This window comes from Phacochoerus africanus, chromosome 5, assembly GCF_016906955.1.
Source record: "Phacochoerus africanus isolate WHEZ1 chromosome 5, ROS_Pafr_v1, whole genome shotgun sequence".
NCBI lineage: Eukaryota > Metazoa > Chordata > Mammalia > Artiodactyla > Suidae > Phacochoerus > Phacochoerus africanus.
Genome location: NC_062548.1, coordinates 29137858 through 29153257, shown reverse-complemented (window position 1 = coordinate 29153257; position 15400 = coordinate 29137858). Strand labels below are relative to the sequence as shown.

Below are 15400 nucleotides of genomic sequence, written 5' to 3'. Positions count from 1 at the left end.
CGCGGCGTTGTGGAACCGTTTCGAACGCGGCCTCCGGCGTCCTCAATAAACCGTTTGGCTTGGGGGCCGCGGAGTTCGCTGCGCCGCCGAACCGGGAAGACCGTTGGCGCCCTCGCTTTGCGCGGCGGGCGGGGAGCGCTCTGTAAACTGAATTGAGAGGATCTGAGGAAGGTTGGAGGTTGCCGCAGCCCGTGCCGCTCCCCACGCCAGGAGCCGCCCGGACTGGCGGGGCGTCGGGTTTTTCTCAGCTCTAACCGATCTTTCTTCACAGCTTCATGGAGCCAGAGAGGGAGAGGACTGGGAGGGCCCCCAAGAGGGGCAAGAAGAGGAGGCGCGTCGCGAACCAGCTGGTCGGGGCGGCTGAGGCGATGAGAGCCCGGTGGGATCTTGAGGAGAGACAGCAGCCCGAGGCCAAGGTGAGCAATGGGGAGCCCGAGGGGGCGGCCCGAGGCGGTTTGGAGCTCCCAGATCCTAATACCATCCCGCTGACGTTGGCAGTTTAAAACGGGTGTCGTGTCTGGCACACGCGAAGAACGCTCATTCAACGAACATTTATTGAAGTCTTTTCTGTTCCAGGAATTGTTCTAGGGTTGGGGGAGATCTCAGTGCACAAAAGCACAAAATTCCCTGCCCTTGTGCAGTTTACATTCCAGCAGGGGAATAATAAGGCTGATGATCATCTCTGTCATTTATTGAGAGCTAAATATATGTGGTCCATCCTTTCAGTCATCAGATTTCTTTTGTCTGTCATGTACTGGTCACTGCCCTAGGCACTTGAGGTACATCAGTGAGTAAATAAATATCTCCACTACCTTGCTGGTGGAGAAAGAAGATAAACAATAGATATGATAAATAAGTTATACAGTATATTAGAAGGGAACTAATGCTATGAAAACATTTTTAAAAATTTGTGGGAGTTCCCGTCTTGGCCCAGCGGTTAACGAATGGACTAGGATCCATGGGGACACAGGTTCCATCCCTGGCCTTGCTCAGTGGGTTAAAGGATCTGGCATTGTGGTGAGCTGCTGTGTACCTCGCAGATGTGGCTGGCAACTGTGGTTCTGATTTGACCCCTAGCCTGGGAACTTCCATATCCCTCACCTGCAGCCCTAAAACACAAACAAAAAATTTTTTTTAAATTATGGCTGGACTTGTGGCTTATAGAAGTTCCAGAACCAGGGATTAAATCTGAGCCACAGCTGCGGACTAAGCAGCTCTGAGATCCTTTAACCCACTACCACCAAGCAGAGGATGGAACCCGGGCCTCCGCAGGGACACAGTGCCTCATCTTCCCCTTATTTTAGTGTTTACATTTTTCCCACAATCTACACTACCTCAATGCAACAAAATCAGGAAATAACATGGATATATCACTACCATGTAATCCTCAGACACCAAGATTCTCCAGTTGTTCCAGAAAAGTCCTTTTTAGCAATAAGATCTAGTCTAGAATCACATGTTACATTTAGTCTTCAAGTCTCCTTCAGTCCAAACAATTGTTTGTTCAGTCTTTTCTTTCATATTCATAACCTTACTATTGAAGAATCTTGGACCAGTTATTTTGTAAAATGTCCCTCAAGTTAGGTTTGTCTTCTTATTTATTATAATGATTTGGCTATATACATCTTAGGAACATCACAGAAGTAATCTGTTCTCTTGTATATTATCAGGTTGTATACAAATTTTTTGTCCCTTTACTGGTGATATTAACCTTGATTACTTGATTAAGGAAGTATGTGCTAAACTTCTCAAAGGTTATTCTTTTTCTCTGTGATTTTGTGGGAGATGCTTCCTCATTAAACTTCCAGTTTGTTTTTTTTTTTTTTTGCCTCAGCCCACAGCATGTGGAAGTTCCTGTGCCAGGGATTGAACCCATGCCATAGCAGTGACTCAAGCTGCTATAGGGACAACACTGGATCCTTAACCTGCTGTCCCACAAGGGAACTCCTTATTTATTTTTATTAGTATGAGTTTGTAGATACCTATTTTACTCAGTGAGTTATAATCTATTATGATATTTGCTGCTCAAAATATCCCATATTTGGCCATTAAGCTAGCTTCTGTGTCCCTTTGACATGACCTGATCATTCTTTGAGCATTTCTTTATTTTTCTGGCACAAAAAGATTACCCAGGCTTTTTTATTCTTTTTAGTGGAGAATGACATTTAGAAATTCAAGATCTGGGTGCTAGATATGCTTATTGCTATTGGGATGTCAATACTCCCAGAAGAGAGCTAGGAAATACATACATATATTTACATTTGAGTATTTTTCTGTATCCATACATATCAAAAAACCATGAATTCATATCAGTATCTCTACTTTAATTCCATGGGGTTCATTATAGTTTTCTCCCTTTGCATATTTATAACTTCCTTATATTAAAGTGAAAACTGATTTGCATTATCTTCAGTGTATTGGATCAGTCCCTCATTGCTGCCATTGCCTGAAACCCTCACGTTCTCCTCACTTTGCTTGGGCTCTTGTCACTTGGAATCTTATACCAGGTCTCCCTCCTGTGTGAATACCTTCATTGCTACTGTGAAAAGTTACCACCCTCATCCTTCTCACATGAACACTTTCACCCTACTTTGGCTCTGAATTATGTTAACCACTATTGTCCCTCAGCATTGATGCCCTCCTTACCCTAACTAAGTTCTAACATCTGATGTCAACCCTCGGTGCTCTCCAGTTCCCACTGCATGGATGCCCTCTACTGCTCAGGCTTTGACACCTCACATTGAGCCACTGTCCTGCATGTGTGTCATGGGTTCCTACCCCTAGTCCTGAGGTGTTTCCCCCATCTAAGGCTCTGACATCCCATGATCACTCACCACCATATAGACTCCTTCCTTTGATGCATTATCAGTCTCATACATTTTTGTTTGGCAAATATAAATCGTTAAATTCTTTCAGGAGTTAGCAATATTGTCAGAATGTAAGATAAACATTGTTTTTTTGATTAGGAATTTATTTTGAGAAAATGGGCATACAAGGATACTCATCATCATATTTTTTATAATTAAAAAAAAAAAAGCAATATGAGGAGTTCCTTGGTGGCTTAGTGGTTTAAAGATCTGGCATTGTCACTGCTGTGGCTCAGTTGCAATTGTGGCTTGAGGTGGATCCCTGACCTGGGAACTTCACATGCCACAGTATAGCCAACCTCCCCCCCCCCCAAAAAAAACCCCAACAACAACGTCAACAATAGAAATTTTTTTTCAGATAAATAAGTTTTTAGGTAGGTAAATTTAGAGAATGGACTACTAAAAATTGATGTTTGTTATATTTAACAGATATGGAAAGATCTATACCTTTTTTTTTAGCAAGGGGATTGGTTACAAAACAATGATATAATCCTTTGGGGTGGTATAATAGATGAAAAGAGTTTGGGTTTTGGAGCTTGCATTCTAGTCTTGTTTCCGCCATTTAACGATTCTTTCATTTCTTTATCTGTAAAATGGGGATAATAATAATGCCTATAAAACTTGTGAGAATTAAATGATATAATAATATAAAGTGCTCAGAACTGAAATGGTAAGTGCCTAACCTTAGCTTTAAAAAGTCACAAGGAAAAACAGCAGTAATAATAATATCTGGTGTTTATTAAGTATCTATGGTATGTCAACCATTGGCCCTCGGTATATTGCAATTGCAGTACCTCATTCGTCTTCCCAATAATCTTATGAGGTAGAAATATAATTATTCTGTAAATGAAGAAACCTTAGTCTTAGAAAGGTCAAGGCACTTGTCCCTAATCTCTTAACATCTTAAGGCACTTAAGATGGTGGAGTTTGGTATTTGAACTTGGATAGTATGACTCCAGGAGTCTTGTTCTGCTGCCCTCCAGACCAAAATGAAAGTGCTAATTATCTGAGTTGTACAAGTACAGGTGACTTATTTTCACTTATTTATTGTCTTTTGTCTGTTTCTCTATTCTCTGACCCTTTTTTTTTTAAATAAGCATGAATCACTTTAATAACTAGATCTAAGTACAAAGCCATTTTAAGGAGAGGCTTAAGGTCTGACTCCTTAGCTTAGACCACATGATTTTCTATGATATGGCTCCTACTCCTCTCTCCTCTCATATCTGCTGCTCTGTAACATGCGATCTTAGTTCCAGCCAAACCAAACTACATGTTTTGTTTTGTTTTGATTGTTTTTTGTCTTTTTAGGGCCATACCCAAGGCATATGGAAGTTCACAGGCTAGGAGTTGAGTCGGAGCTGCAGCTGCTAGCCTATGCCACAGCCATAGCAACTCCAGATCCGAGCCACCTCTGTGACATACACCCACAACAGCTCACAACAATGCCAGATCCTTAACCTACCGAGCGAAGCCAGGGATCAAAGCTGCATCCTTGTGGATACTAGTTGGATTCGTTACTGCTGAGCCACAAGGGGAACTCCCCAAACTACTTGTTTAGGTACAATGTACCCTCTACCCATCTGACTCATTGTTTTTAAGGTTCAGCCCCAGTATTTTCATCCTAGTGATACTATCTCCAGAACTCCCCCCACACCCATCCACTGCAAGTCATTTAGCCTCTTCGTTCCTATACCTTTATAATAACACTCACCTTATACTGAAATTACTTGTTTCTGCATTTTCCCATCTAGTAGAATGGACCCTTTGAGAGCATGAGTCATGTTTTATTCATCCTATTAGCACATAAGCAAATATCTACAATTAAGGTTCTGTATCAATGTTTATTAAATATCCTATTAATAATATCATCACAAGTTATTGGTCTTAGACCTTCATTTCCAATTAATTAAAAACTCTCCTTATGTTTAGATATATGCTAAAATAATCAGAAACTAAAATATTTTAAAAATTTGCTTTGCTTTGTTTCTGTTCCTTGTAATTCGCTATACACTGAATTATCTTTGCAGAAAGCTCGCTTATCTACCATTTTATTTGCTGAAAACTGTGAAATAACCCATGGCCAGTTATGTGAATTGCTGAAGTATGCAGTTCTAGGCAAATCCAGTGTTCCTAAACCCAGGTATGAGATGAACTTAAATGGTGGGCATAGACCTGGGGTTTCAAACTGGTATCCAGAAGACCATATCTGCCTGGCATTATTTATTTGCCACACAGAATGTCCTAAATTTTTTTAAACAATAGTTTCTAATAATTTAAATTGAAAATCCCTTTACAAAAATCCATATTTTTACTTCTAAAAACTCCAAGATCTGGAAACTGTCCCTCTATTCCCACATGGCACAACAATTTGTTGAAATTAAATGATGGCCTCCCCCTTTAGATTTATACTTCAGTGTCCCATCTGGTCAGTCCTCTTCCCTTGTTTATAGTATCTGTCTGGCTGCTACAGATATTTTGGTTTGTAACCCCCAGCAGAGTCCTGATTGATGTAACATGATCATATAATAAGAATCCCAATCTTTTTTCTTCCTTTTACAAATCAGAGGCAAAGAGAATTTTACTGTTCTGGTTATCTTCAGTGCCATTATCAAGTGTCTAATGAAAATTGCATTTGTGTATGTACCAATATAGAGAGATTTTCAAATGTACACTTCTCTCTGGGGGAGGTTACTTAGATACCTCAGAAGCCTTCTTATGCATTAACAGATTCTGTCACTTTCTCTAAAACTGACTTTCTTAAAGCCAGTCAGTCATGTGGTTACTTGTCTTAAGGAAGGCCTATAGAGCAGTTTGAGATCTTGAAGATAATGCCTTTATAAACTGAGCTCAATTAGTTCTGATTTAAAACAGATTTTTAATAGGATTTCGGATTTGAATGCATTGTATATTACTTGGTATTCTACTTGATTTGAATGGAATAATTTTCTCAAGAGATCTTTATTTGAATTCTGTGCAGTAATAACTTTTCTCCATTTCTAGGCAGTAAGTGATAATAAACTCGAATAGTTATTGCTTACTTCCCTTCTGGATGCCTGTAACTGACGTTATAGTATCAGTCTTAACTGTGTTGGTTTGGCTTTTCAACAGCTGGTGCCAGCTTTTTCACCAAAACCACCTGAACAACGTGGTGGTTTTTATACTGCAGGGGATGAGTCAGCTACACTTTTACAGGTTCTATTTGGAATTTGGATTTCTCCGAAAGGCATTCAGACATGTAAGTTAAGCAAACTTTGTATTTGGACCTGAGTCAGGTCATTCTACCCAGAGACTAGTACACATGTCTCAAATCATGCTCCTTGGCAACTTGATTGAACAAGCAATAAACGTTATAGAAAACAAAAATGACTAAGATTGTTACCTTGTGTTGAGAATAGATTTGTCTGAGATTTTTCTGTGGTTATCTAGGCAAAACCCTTAATCCCAGATTTCAGTCTATAGTTCCCAGATTATAGTAATATTGCTGCATTTTATTTGGGCTATGATGTTTTCAAAAATTGTAAAATTTACATAAAATCTATGTCTTGGGTCCTCTCCTGACAACGTCACAAGATTAAGTTTGTGTAAAACAACCTAAAGTTCCCTTGAGTACCTGACGCTGAATAGCAGTCTTCTTTAGAAAAGGCATGTACTTTCCGCTTTCCCATAGCCTGCTCCATTCTTTATCATACTGTTTCATCCATTTACCCCTGAAAGCATTTGAATTGGTCCTAACTTAATCTCTGTGGGTCTCCATTTTCTTTTTTTCTTACATTTATTGAGCACTACCTATACGTTAGGCCCTATATTAATCATACTGCGTGTATCATCTTTAATTCTCACAGTAGTCCTATTAGGGAGAGATACGTTCTTATTCCCACTTTGTACATAAGGAAACTAAGTAACTCATCCAAGTTATAGCTAGTAAGTGGTCAAGCTAGAATTTAAGCCCAGGTGATCCTGGGGCTTGAATTCTTAAGCTTTTGCTTTGCTGTCATCTACCTGGCCTATTTTCTTCTGAAGTAATAGACTTGAAAGTCCTTTGAAAAAATATAGAGAACTTTGCTTTTCTAAGTTACGCATTTTTGTAATGTATATTTCATTTTTACAATATGTAATCAGAGAAGCAAAGAAAATTTCTGGGGTAGGATAAATGTGGTTTCACCTACCTAGTCACTTTTATACATTAAGGAAACTGTCCTTGTACAATGCAAACAGTTAAGGACCAGACCTTTCATAGCACTGAGCTGATAATGAGAGTCTAGGTCTTTGGTAGTATTTTAACTGCTTTCAGTTACTTTGTAAAAGCCTATTATGTATTTTCAGAAATTCCGATTGCCTCCCCCATCATCTGATTTCCTAGCTGATATCATTGGGCTGCAAAGGAAAAAGAAAATTGGGGATCTGTCCAAAACAATGGAAGAAGGTATGGCTGTGTTCTGGTTTGATGATTCGCTCATTCTGAAAGACACTGTGGATATGCTTCAAGTAGGTTAATCAGTCAAGTTTATTCTTGCAAGCAACAAAACTCAATTCTAAGTAACTTAAACAGAAAAGCTTTTTTAATTTTTTTTTTTTTTTTTTGCTTTTTAGGGCCACACCCACTGCATATGGAGGTTCCCAGGCTAGGGGTTTAATCAGAGCTACAGCTGCCTGCCTACACCATAGCCACAGCAACACCAGATCCAAGCTGCATCTGTGACCTATACCACAGCTCACAGCAACACCGCATCCTCAACCCACTGAGTAAAGCCTGGGATCAAACCTGCAACCTCATGGTTCCTAGTCGGATTTGTTTCTGCTGTGCCACGACGGGAACTCCTAAAAAAAATTTTTAAAGGAAAAAAGTGTTGATACCAAGCGAGATTAGACAGAAAGAAATTAGCCGGCATTCATGCATCAGAAATCATTTGGTTAGGTAAGATACCTAAGTCTGCACCCTAGATATCACTGACATTAGACTCTTGAATTGCCATAAATAATTTTAAAATGGTCACTGGGTTTTGTAGCTTTAAGTGTACAGATGGGAAGGAAGATCCTGCCTTTGACTAATGTAGGGGACACTCACTAATACTGCTTAGAGTAGGGAATAGGCAGGGGGTTTGGATGTTGGCCAACTAAAATATAAATATCCAGAATAGCAGTGTTTTTCAAACTGTGGGTTATGTCCTGTTAACAAGTTATAACTGACCTTCTGTTTTGGGAGGCAAGGAGTTGAGTGATGAAATAGAATACAACTTACCCAAGTTTATTACACATAACAAGGTAAGTATTGTTGAATAATGCTTTTTATATGTGTTCAGAAATAAATTATTGAATAGTTGCACTGAGGGGACATGAGAAAGTGATGAGGAGTAACCAGTGATTCCTTCCCATCTTCTTTGTGGCTCTGTTTCCTATTATCCTCTGTCTGAAAGGTATCTAACTTCCTGCATTTCCATTGTTCTCTTCTCCTTCTAATAGATGTCTGTGTCTGAACTGCAGCTTTGTTTAATTTGACCTCCACTCTGTTTTAAACATCTTTGAGTGAATCCAGTAGTCATTATGAAATTGAAAACTCATGTAAAGACATTGAGTTGTAAAAGAAAGGAAGTAATGTGGAAAAAGAATTGATATGGCTGAAGAATATATAGATTATTGAGGATGATTGGGAGGTGGAGATGGAATAAGAGGGGAGGTAGTAGTGAGAAATAGGGCTGAAAGGTAGGTTAAAGCTTTGTCCTATAGGCTATAAATGACATGCTAAGGACTTTGGGACATAGCTACTTCTCTGTGCATTTCAGGATTTTGCTTCATTTTCCTAACCTAAGTATCCAAGTCCCCAAGGTATAGTCCATAGCACTTTGTTCTTCTCTCAGTTCAGTCTTTAGTCTTTGAAATAGTCATCTCTTCTTCCCAAATTTACTTATCACTCTTCTATGGATAACTCCTATCTTTATCTGTAGGTTTGATGTCCCAAATTCCAAAGCCTGCCTTTTCAACTGCCTGCTAGAGGTTGCTACCTGGATACTCTGCTGTACCCTTAATCATAATATATCTAAAAGCATTTTTCTCATCCCTAAATAATAACAGGCTCCCATCTTCTAATCCCCTTTTCTGTTGGTAGTGTTTTTCTCTGACACCAACTTGAATTTTAGAATTACTTTCTTTTGGCTCCCCATACCCAGTCTGCGTGGCTCTTTCCCTTTGCTCTTATGAATCTCTATTTAAATGTTACACTATGAGAGAGGCCTTCCCTGATCATAAAATATGACATTAACTCTTTTCCGGCCTCAGCACTCCCTTTCCTCCTTTACTTCCTTTAGTTTTCTCCATAGTTCTTATCTTCACCTGATATATTACATATTTGCTTATTTATTGTTCATCTTCCCAGCTAGAATTTAAGAGAATTTTGTTGATTTTGTTCCTTAGGGAATCTACTGGCTTAGACCAATGCCAGGCCTATAATAAGTACTCAGTAAATATTTTGTTGATTGAACTGAATTTTCTGTCACTATGCTTTACCAGTTTTTCTTGCGTAATGTTTCTTTCCCATATCCTTTTTCCTCTGTCCCTTTCACCATCTTAATCCAGACTCTATCTTGGGTTTTTTTTTGTCAGAATTATTGCAAAGTCATTTTTCATTTCTCAATTTCATTTTCCATATATCTTTGAGGTTAATTTTTTTTTGGCGTGCCATGCATGTGGAAATTCCCAGGCCAGTGATTGAACCCCTGCCACAGCAGTGATTCAAGCTGCTGCAGTGATGCCAGATCCTTAACTTGATGTGCCACAAGAGAACTCCAAGGTTAATCTTCCTTAAAATACTGTTTGGTTATGCCACTTCCCTTCTCAGGAACTTTCTTTTATTCTACCTTATATATGGAATGCTGGACTAAAGTCCAAACTTGAGCCTGGCATTTGTAGTGGTCTACAATTCAGTTTTATCTTCCTCTTTCAATTTTGTTCTCCCCCCCAACCCTTTTTTTTCTTTTCTTTTTTACAGCCACACTTGTGGCATACAGAGGTTCCTGGGCTAGATGCTGAATTGGAGCTGCAGCTGTGGCCTGTTCCACAGCCACTGCAACATCAAATCTGAGCCCCACCTGCCACCTATGCCTCAGCTTGTGGCAATGCTGGATCCTTAACCCACTGAGTGAGGCCAAGGATTGAACCCACATCCTCACAGAGACAACATCAGGTCTTTAACCCGCTGAGCCACAATGGGAACTCCTCAACCTTGTCTCCTACTCTGCTCCTCTACGTAGCCATTTTTCTCCCCAACTGGCATAGTCACTATCCTACCAAGTTGGCTTTGTACATTTCTATCTTACCTGGAATGCCCTCTTTCCTACTTCTGATACTTTGGCGTTTTGGTTGTGAAGACGGTATACTCATTCAGGCCACCTTAAGTGAGAGGGTGTTTGGAGGATGCATGTGTACTAGAAAGCCACCAAGAATCTAAGTGCCTCGGGTGAAGAGCTGTTCTCCATCCCTTTCAATATCATCTTCATTTCTTTTTTTTTTTTTTAATCTCTTCCAACTGGTCTATTCCCTATTTCTTAGTTCAATTCTGGAAGCAAGCAAACCTTATCAGCTTAACTAATTACTCTTGTCCTTTTTGAACATGTCTTGAGAAGGAATATCAAGTCAGTTTATAGATGGGTCCTTTTTTTTTTTTTTTTTTGTCTTTTTAGGGCTGCAGGAAGTTCCCAGGCTGGAGATCCAAACTGAGCAGCTGCCAGCCTGTGCCACAGCCACAGCAATGTGGGATCTGAGCTGTGTCTACAGCCTACACCACAGATCACAGCAACACTGGATCCTTAACCTACTGAACAAGGCCAGGGATCGAACCCACATCCTTATGGATACTAGGAGGGATCTTTACCGCTGCGCCACCATGGGAACTCCTAGATGGATCCTTCTTTAGCCAGGTCCCCACTCTTAAGACCACCCCTGCTTAAAAGAACAGATTGGTTCTTGAGTAAGTGGTTAGGGGTAGAGTAGATTTATCTAGAATGGGCTGTTAGGAATGGCAGGTACTGTAATGGACTGGTCTAATATCTGAATTCTGAATTACGCCCTTGCTTTAAGACTCAGCTAATCCTTTCCTCTCTTGAATCATCCCTACCATTTTAGCCAGTGTATTTGTCCTTTCCCTTTTATAGCCTTTATTATTGTAAACCATTTAAGACTTATTTTCTCTTTGTGTTCCTATAAGTGTATTAGAGTGCCGGCTTCTTAAAAGTTGAGTCTGGGTCTTATAAATCTTTTGCTCTTCACCATGCTTAAATTATAAAACTTTTGCTCTTCACCATGCTTAAAACCCTATACAACATTAAAAGACATGTCCTCTGAGGTCTTAAATATTCTAACATGTTCATTTTTCCTTATTTCAGCGTCTTTACCTTCTGTGAGCTCAAAAGTCAGCATCAGCCCACAGAATGACCCCATCATTCAAAAGTATGGCTCTAAGAAAGTGGGCTTGACCAGATGCCTTCTTACAAAGGAGGAAATGAAAGCGTACCACTTTCCATTACAAGGTTGATTTAGATTTAATCTGATGTTGGTAACAATGGAAAAATATCTGTCATTTTATTTAAAAATATTACTGTTGAAAGTTCATTTTAATGGGTTGCCTTCCAAATGTCTTATTCCATCTTCTATTAATTAATGGGAAATATTTTAAGTGCCATGTTTCCTATAGTGTAGTATGTGTATGTACCACAATTGATTTTAGGTAACACATGACAATGGCCTTAAATAGCATTGAAAGTTCCCAGGCTAGGGGTCGAATCAGAGCTGCAGCTGCCAGACTACACTACAGGCATAGCAACACAGGATCCAAGTCATGTCTGCGACCTATACCACAGCTCAAGGCAACGCTGGATCCCCGACCCACTGAACGAGGCCAGGGATTGAACCCACATCCTCATGGATACTAGTGGGCTTCGTTTCTGCTGTGCCACAGTGGGAACTTCCTAATATGTCTTAACACTTTTAACACTTCTCTGGTACTTCTAATCTTCCTCCCATCCATCCTTCCCCCACTTTCTTTAATAAATAGGGTATGTCTAGGCTCAGAGCCTTGGTCAGTTATGTAGTAAGGAGTTTATAAAAATTCTTTTATTTAGTACCTCCTGATCACATCAGCGATATTAAAATTCCTTTTTTTAATTAAAAAAAAAGCCCTATTGAGATAATAATTAACGTACCATACAGTTCACCCGTTTAAAGTGTATAATTCAATGGTTTTTAGTGTACTTATGGAGTTTTACAGCCATAACCACAATCATTTTAGGACTCTTTCCTCACCCCCTCCCCAAAAAACCCTTTACTATAATTTCTCCCCAGTGCCCTTTAGCCTTAGGCAACTGCTAATTACTTTCTGTCAATGGATTTACCTACGGTAGATATAAATGGAATCATACAATATGTGGTCTTTTGTAACTTAGCATGAAATTCTCAAAGTTAGTCCATGTTATAGCATGTATCATTACTTCATTTATTTTCATTCTAATGATATTCCACATTCAGATATACATTTTACCCATCAGTTGATGACATTTGGCTTGGTTCCACTTTGGGGATGTTATGGATAATGGTACTATGAACATTCAGATACAAATTTTTGTGAGAACATAACGTTTTTATTTTTCTTGAGTATATACCTAGGCGTTGGATCATGTAATAACTCGTTTTAACCTTTTAAGGAACTGCCAGGCTGGTCTATAAAGCAGCTGTACCATTTTACATTCCCTCTGGCAATGTACAAGTGTTCTAATTTTTGGACATCCTTACCAACACTTGCTATGCTCTCTTATTGATTATACCCATCCTAGCAGGTGTGAAGTAGTAGTATGATTTTGGTTTGCATTTCTCTGATGGCTGATGATATTGAACATCTTTTTATGTGCTTATTGGCTATTTGTATATCTTTTCATCTCCTTTGTCCATTTTTATGGCTGTTCCTGTGGCATATGGAAGTCTCCCAGGCTAGGGGTTGAATCATCTGCAGCCATAGGCCTACACCACAGCCACAGCAATGCCAAATCTGAGCCACATCTGTGACCTATATCACGGCTTGTGGCAATGCCAGATCCTTAACCCACTGGGTGAGGCCAGGGATCAAACCTGCATCCTCACAGACACTACGTCTGAGCCATAACAGGAACTTCTGAGCAATAACAGGAACTCCTCCTTTGTCTATTTTGTAATTGGACTGTCTTTTTTATTAAGGTATTGGAGTTCTTTTTGTATCCCAGATAGACTTTTCCTTTTAAAATAGGTTTATTTAAATGAAAAAGCTATCTGTAAAATGGAGTTGTCAGTTCATATATGATAGAATTGCCACGAGGATTAATTGAGTTGATGTACAAAAGGAGCTTAATGTGGGGACACATAGTGCTTTTTTAAAAGTGAGAAAATTGTGGCTAAATCCAAAGTCACTGGAGAAAACATTGAAGACAGAAATCCTCTCTTATTTAGTCTTTGTATTTCAAGTGTCTAATGTAGAGAAGGTGCCCCACAAATGTGATATTTCAGTTTTCCCTGGATACATCTAGGACTATGTTTACCATTTCTAGTTCTAAAGGCAAGTATTTTATTCCTTTTCCTTCTAGGTTTTCCTGACTGTGAGAACTTTGTTCCTACCAAATGTAATGGTTCTATAACAGACAATAGTCCTCTCTTTGGGCTTGATTGTGAAATGGTAAGTACTGCTTTTGATATTTCAACTGCAGCATTCTAAGCTAGAGTCTGGTTTTCTTCAGTGCTTTCCACTACACAGTTCCACTACACAGTTTAAATAATTGAAAGTAGACCCTTTTGGAGTTCCCGTCTTGGCACAGTGGAAACGAATCTGACGAGGAACCATGAGGTTGCGGGTTCGATCCCGGTTCCATCCCTGGCCTCCCTCAGTGGGTTAAGGATCTGTCGTTGCCATGAGCTGTGGTGTAGGTTGCAGATGCGGCTTGGATCCCATGTTGCTGTGGCTGTGGTGTAGGCCGGCAGCAACAGCTCCAGTTCGACCCCTAGCCTGGGAACCTCCATATGCCGTGGGCACGGCCCTAAAAAAAAAAAAAAGAAGAAAGTAGACCCTTTTACTCAGATTTTAGAAAAATTGAAACTTTGCTCTAGAATGAGGAATAAATGTCAAGTTTTCTAACTAGTTGATATGTTTAACCTAATTTTGGAACATTATTAGCAGTTTATTCCTTCTTTTTTTTTTTTTTTTTCCTATGGCTAACCATGGCATATGGAAGTTCCCAGGCCGGGGGTTGAGTTAGCCTACACTGCAGCTATGGCAATGCTTGATCCTTTTAACCCACTGCAGGGTTAAACTACAGGCCAGGGTTCGAACCTGTGCCTCCACAGTGACCAGGGCCACTGCAGTCAGATTCTTTACCCACTGCACCATGGCAGGAACTCTGTTCCTTCTGTCTTTTGAGCAAGTGTTTTTTTGTTGTTGTTGCCTTAAGGACTTTGCCTCAATTATCATTGGTTTGGCTTAGTTTTACACATTCACATTTGAGATCAGAAGTAAGGATTTCTCTGCTTAAGCTCCCTTGTGTTTTACATTGTTTAATTAGTAAGTTTCCTTTCAAAGGCAGAGTATCATCTCTCACTTAATACTCAGGTAACAGTTTCTTAATTCTTAAAAGAGTAGCTAAGAACTAAGGATTTGGAGTCTTTTGTGTTAAGGTGTGCATGCTGGCCTTGCCTGTCACCTTGGACAGATTCCCTAATTCTCCCTCTGTGAAGTGGAGAAAATAATAGAGGCTACTTCACAGGATTATTGTGAGGTGGTATATGTAAAATGCTTAGAATTGCATTAGATAATAATAGGGCATGCTAATAAAAATTACTTTTTGTTGGAACCTAGCACTATACTGGGATGTAGTGCACAGTAAGTTGTTCAATTATAATTGGTGTTATTATTTCCATCCCTTTTCCTTGAGCCCATACTTCCCAGAGAAATTGTACTGTGTTGATTGCCTTAAGTGTAATGTTCAATAGCCCTGCCTAGCTTTAATTTCATTCACACTGGATCCCCTAGTCAACAAAAGACTGTGCTGTTGCTGCAGGGACCCCAGTAGATTAGAGTAGATGGTAGTTGATGTAGTCCTGAATAATGAGATGAAGCAAGAACTTCCACTGTTTAGCCCCCTGACTGCATCCTGGTCTTTCAGTGCCTCACATCCAAGGGGAGAGAACTAACACGCATCTCACTGGTTGCTGAAGGAGGCTGCTGTGTTATGGATGAACTTGTTAAACCTGATAACAAGATTGTAGACTACCTCACCAGGTATTTTTCATCCTGCCTCCAGCTCTTCACAAGGCTTTCAGACTAGAGTGGAGTGAGACTTAAAAGGAATAGCTTGTAGTTTCTGTTTAGTTAGGTATTATCTACTTATTATCAAAGCAAAGGCTAGGGTACCACAACTGTAAATTTTAATACAGTTTGCACAATGTTGGTGTATAATACTCTTACCCTTTTTGCTCTCTAATCTTCCCATGACCTTAAGTCACCAGTATATTACCTTCCTCATAGAATC

At 39.6% G+C, this 15400-nt stretch overlaps 1 protein-coding gene across 4 annotated transcripts in view; it reads left to right on the top strand.

The window, feature by feature from the left end:
• Positions 1-15400, top strand: part of REXO5 (RNA exonuclease 5) — a 40500-nt gene that overhangs the window by 181 nt on the left and 24919 nt on the right. For 2 of the 4 annotated variants that reach the window (XM_047780358.1, XM_047780357.1), the window contains exons 2-8: positions 272-416; positions 4895-5007; positions 5976-6102; positions 7191-7290; positions 11243-11386; positions 13466-13554; positions 15035-15150. In XM_047780358.1, the coding sequence (XP_047636314.1) occupies positions 276-416; positions 4895-5007; positions 5976-6102; positions 7191-7290; positions 11243-11386; positions 13466-13554; positions 15035-15150 (830 nt within the window). In that variant the 5' untranslated portion in view covers positions 272-275. Of the gene's footprint in view, positions 1-214; positions 417-4894; positions 5008-5975; positions 6103-7190; positions 7291-11242; positions 11387-13465; positions 13555-15034; positions 15151-15400 lie in introns of those variants that run through there. The other 2 variants (XM_047780359.1, XM_047780361.1) reach the window with 2 other exon arrangements.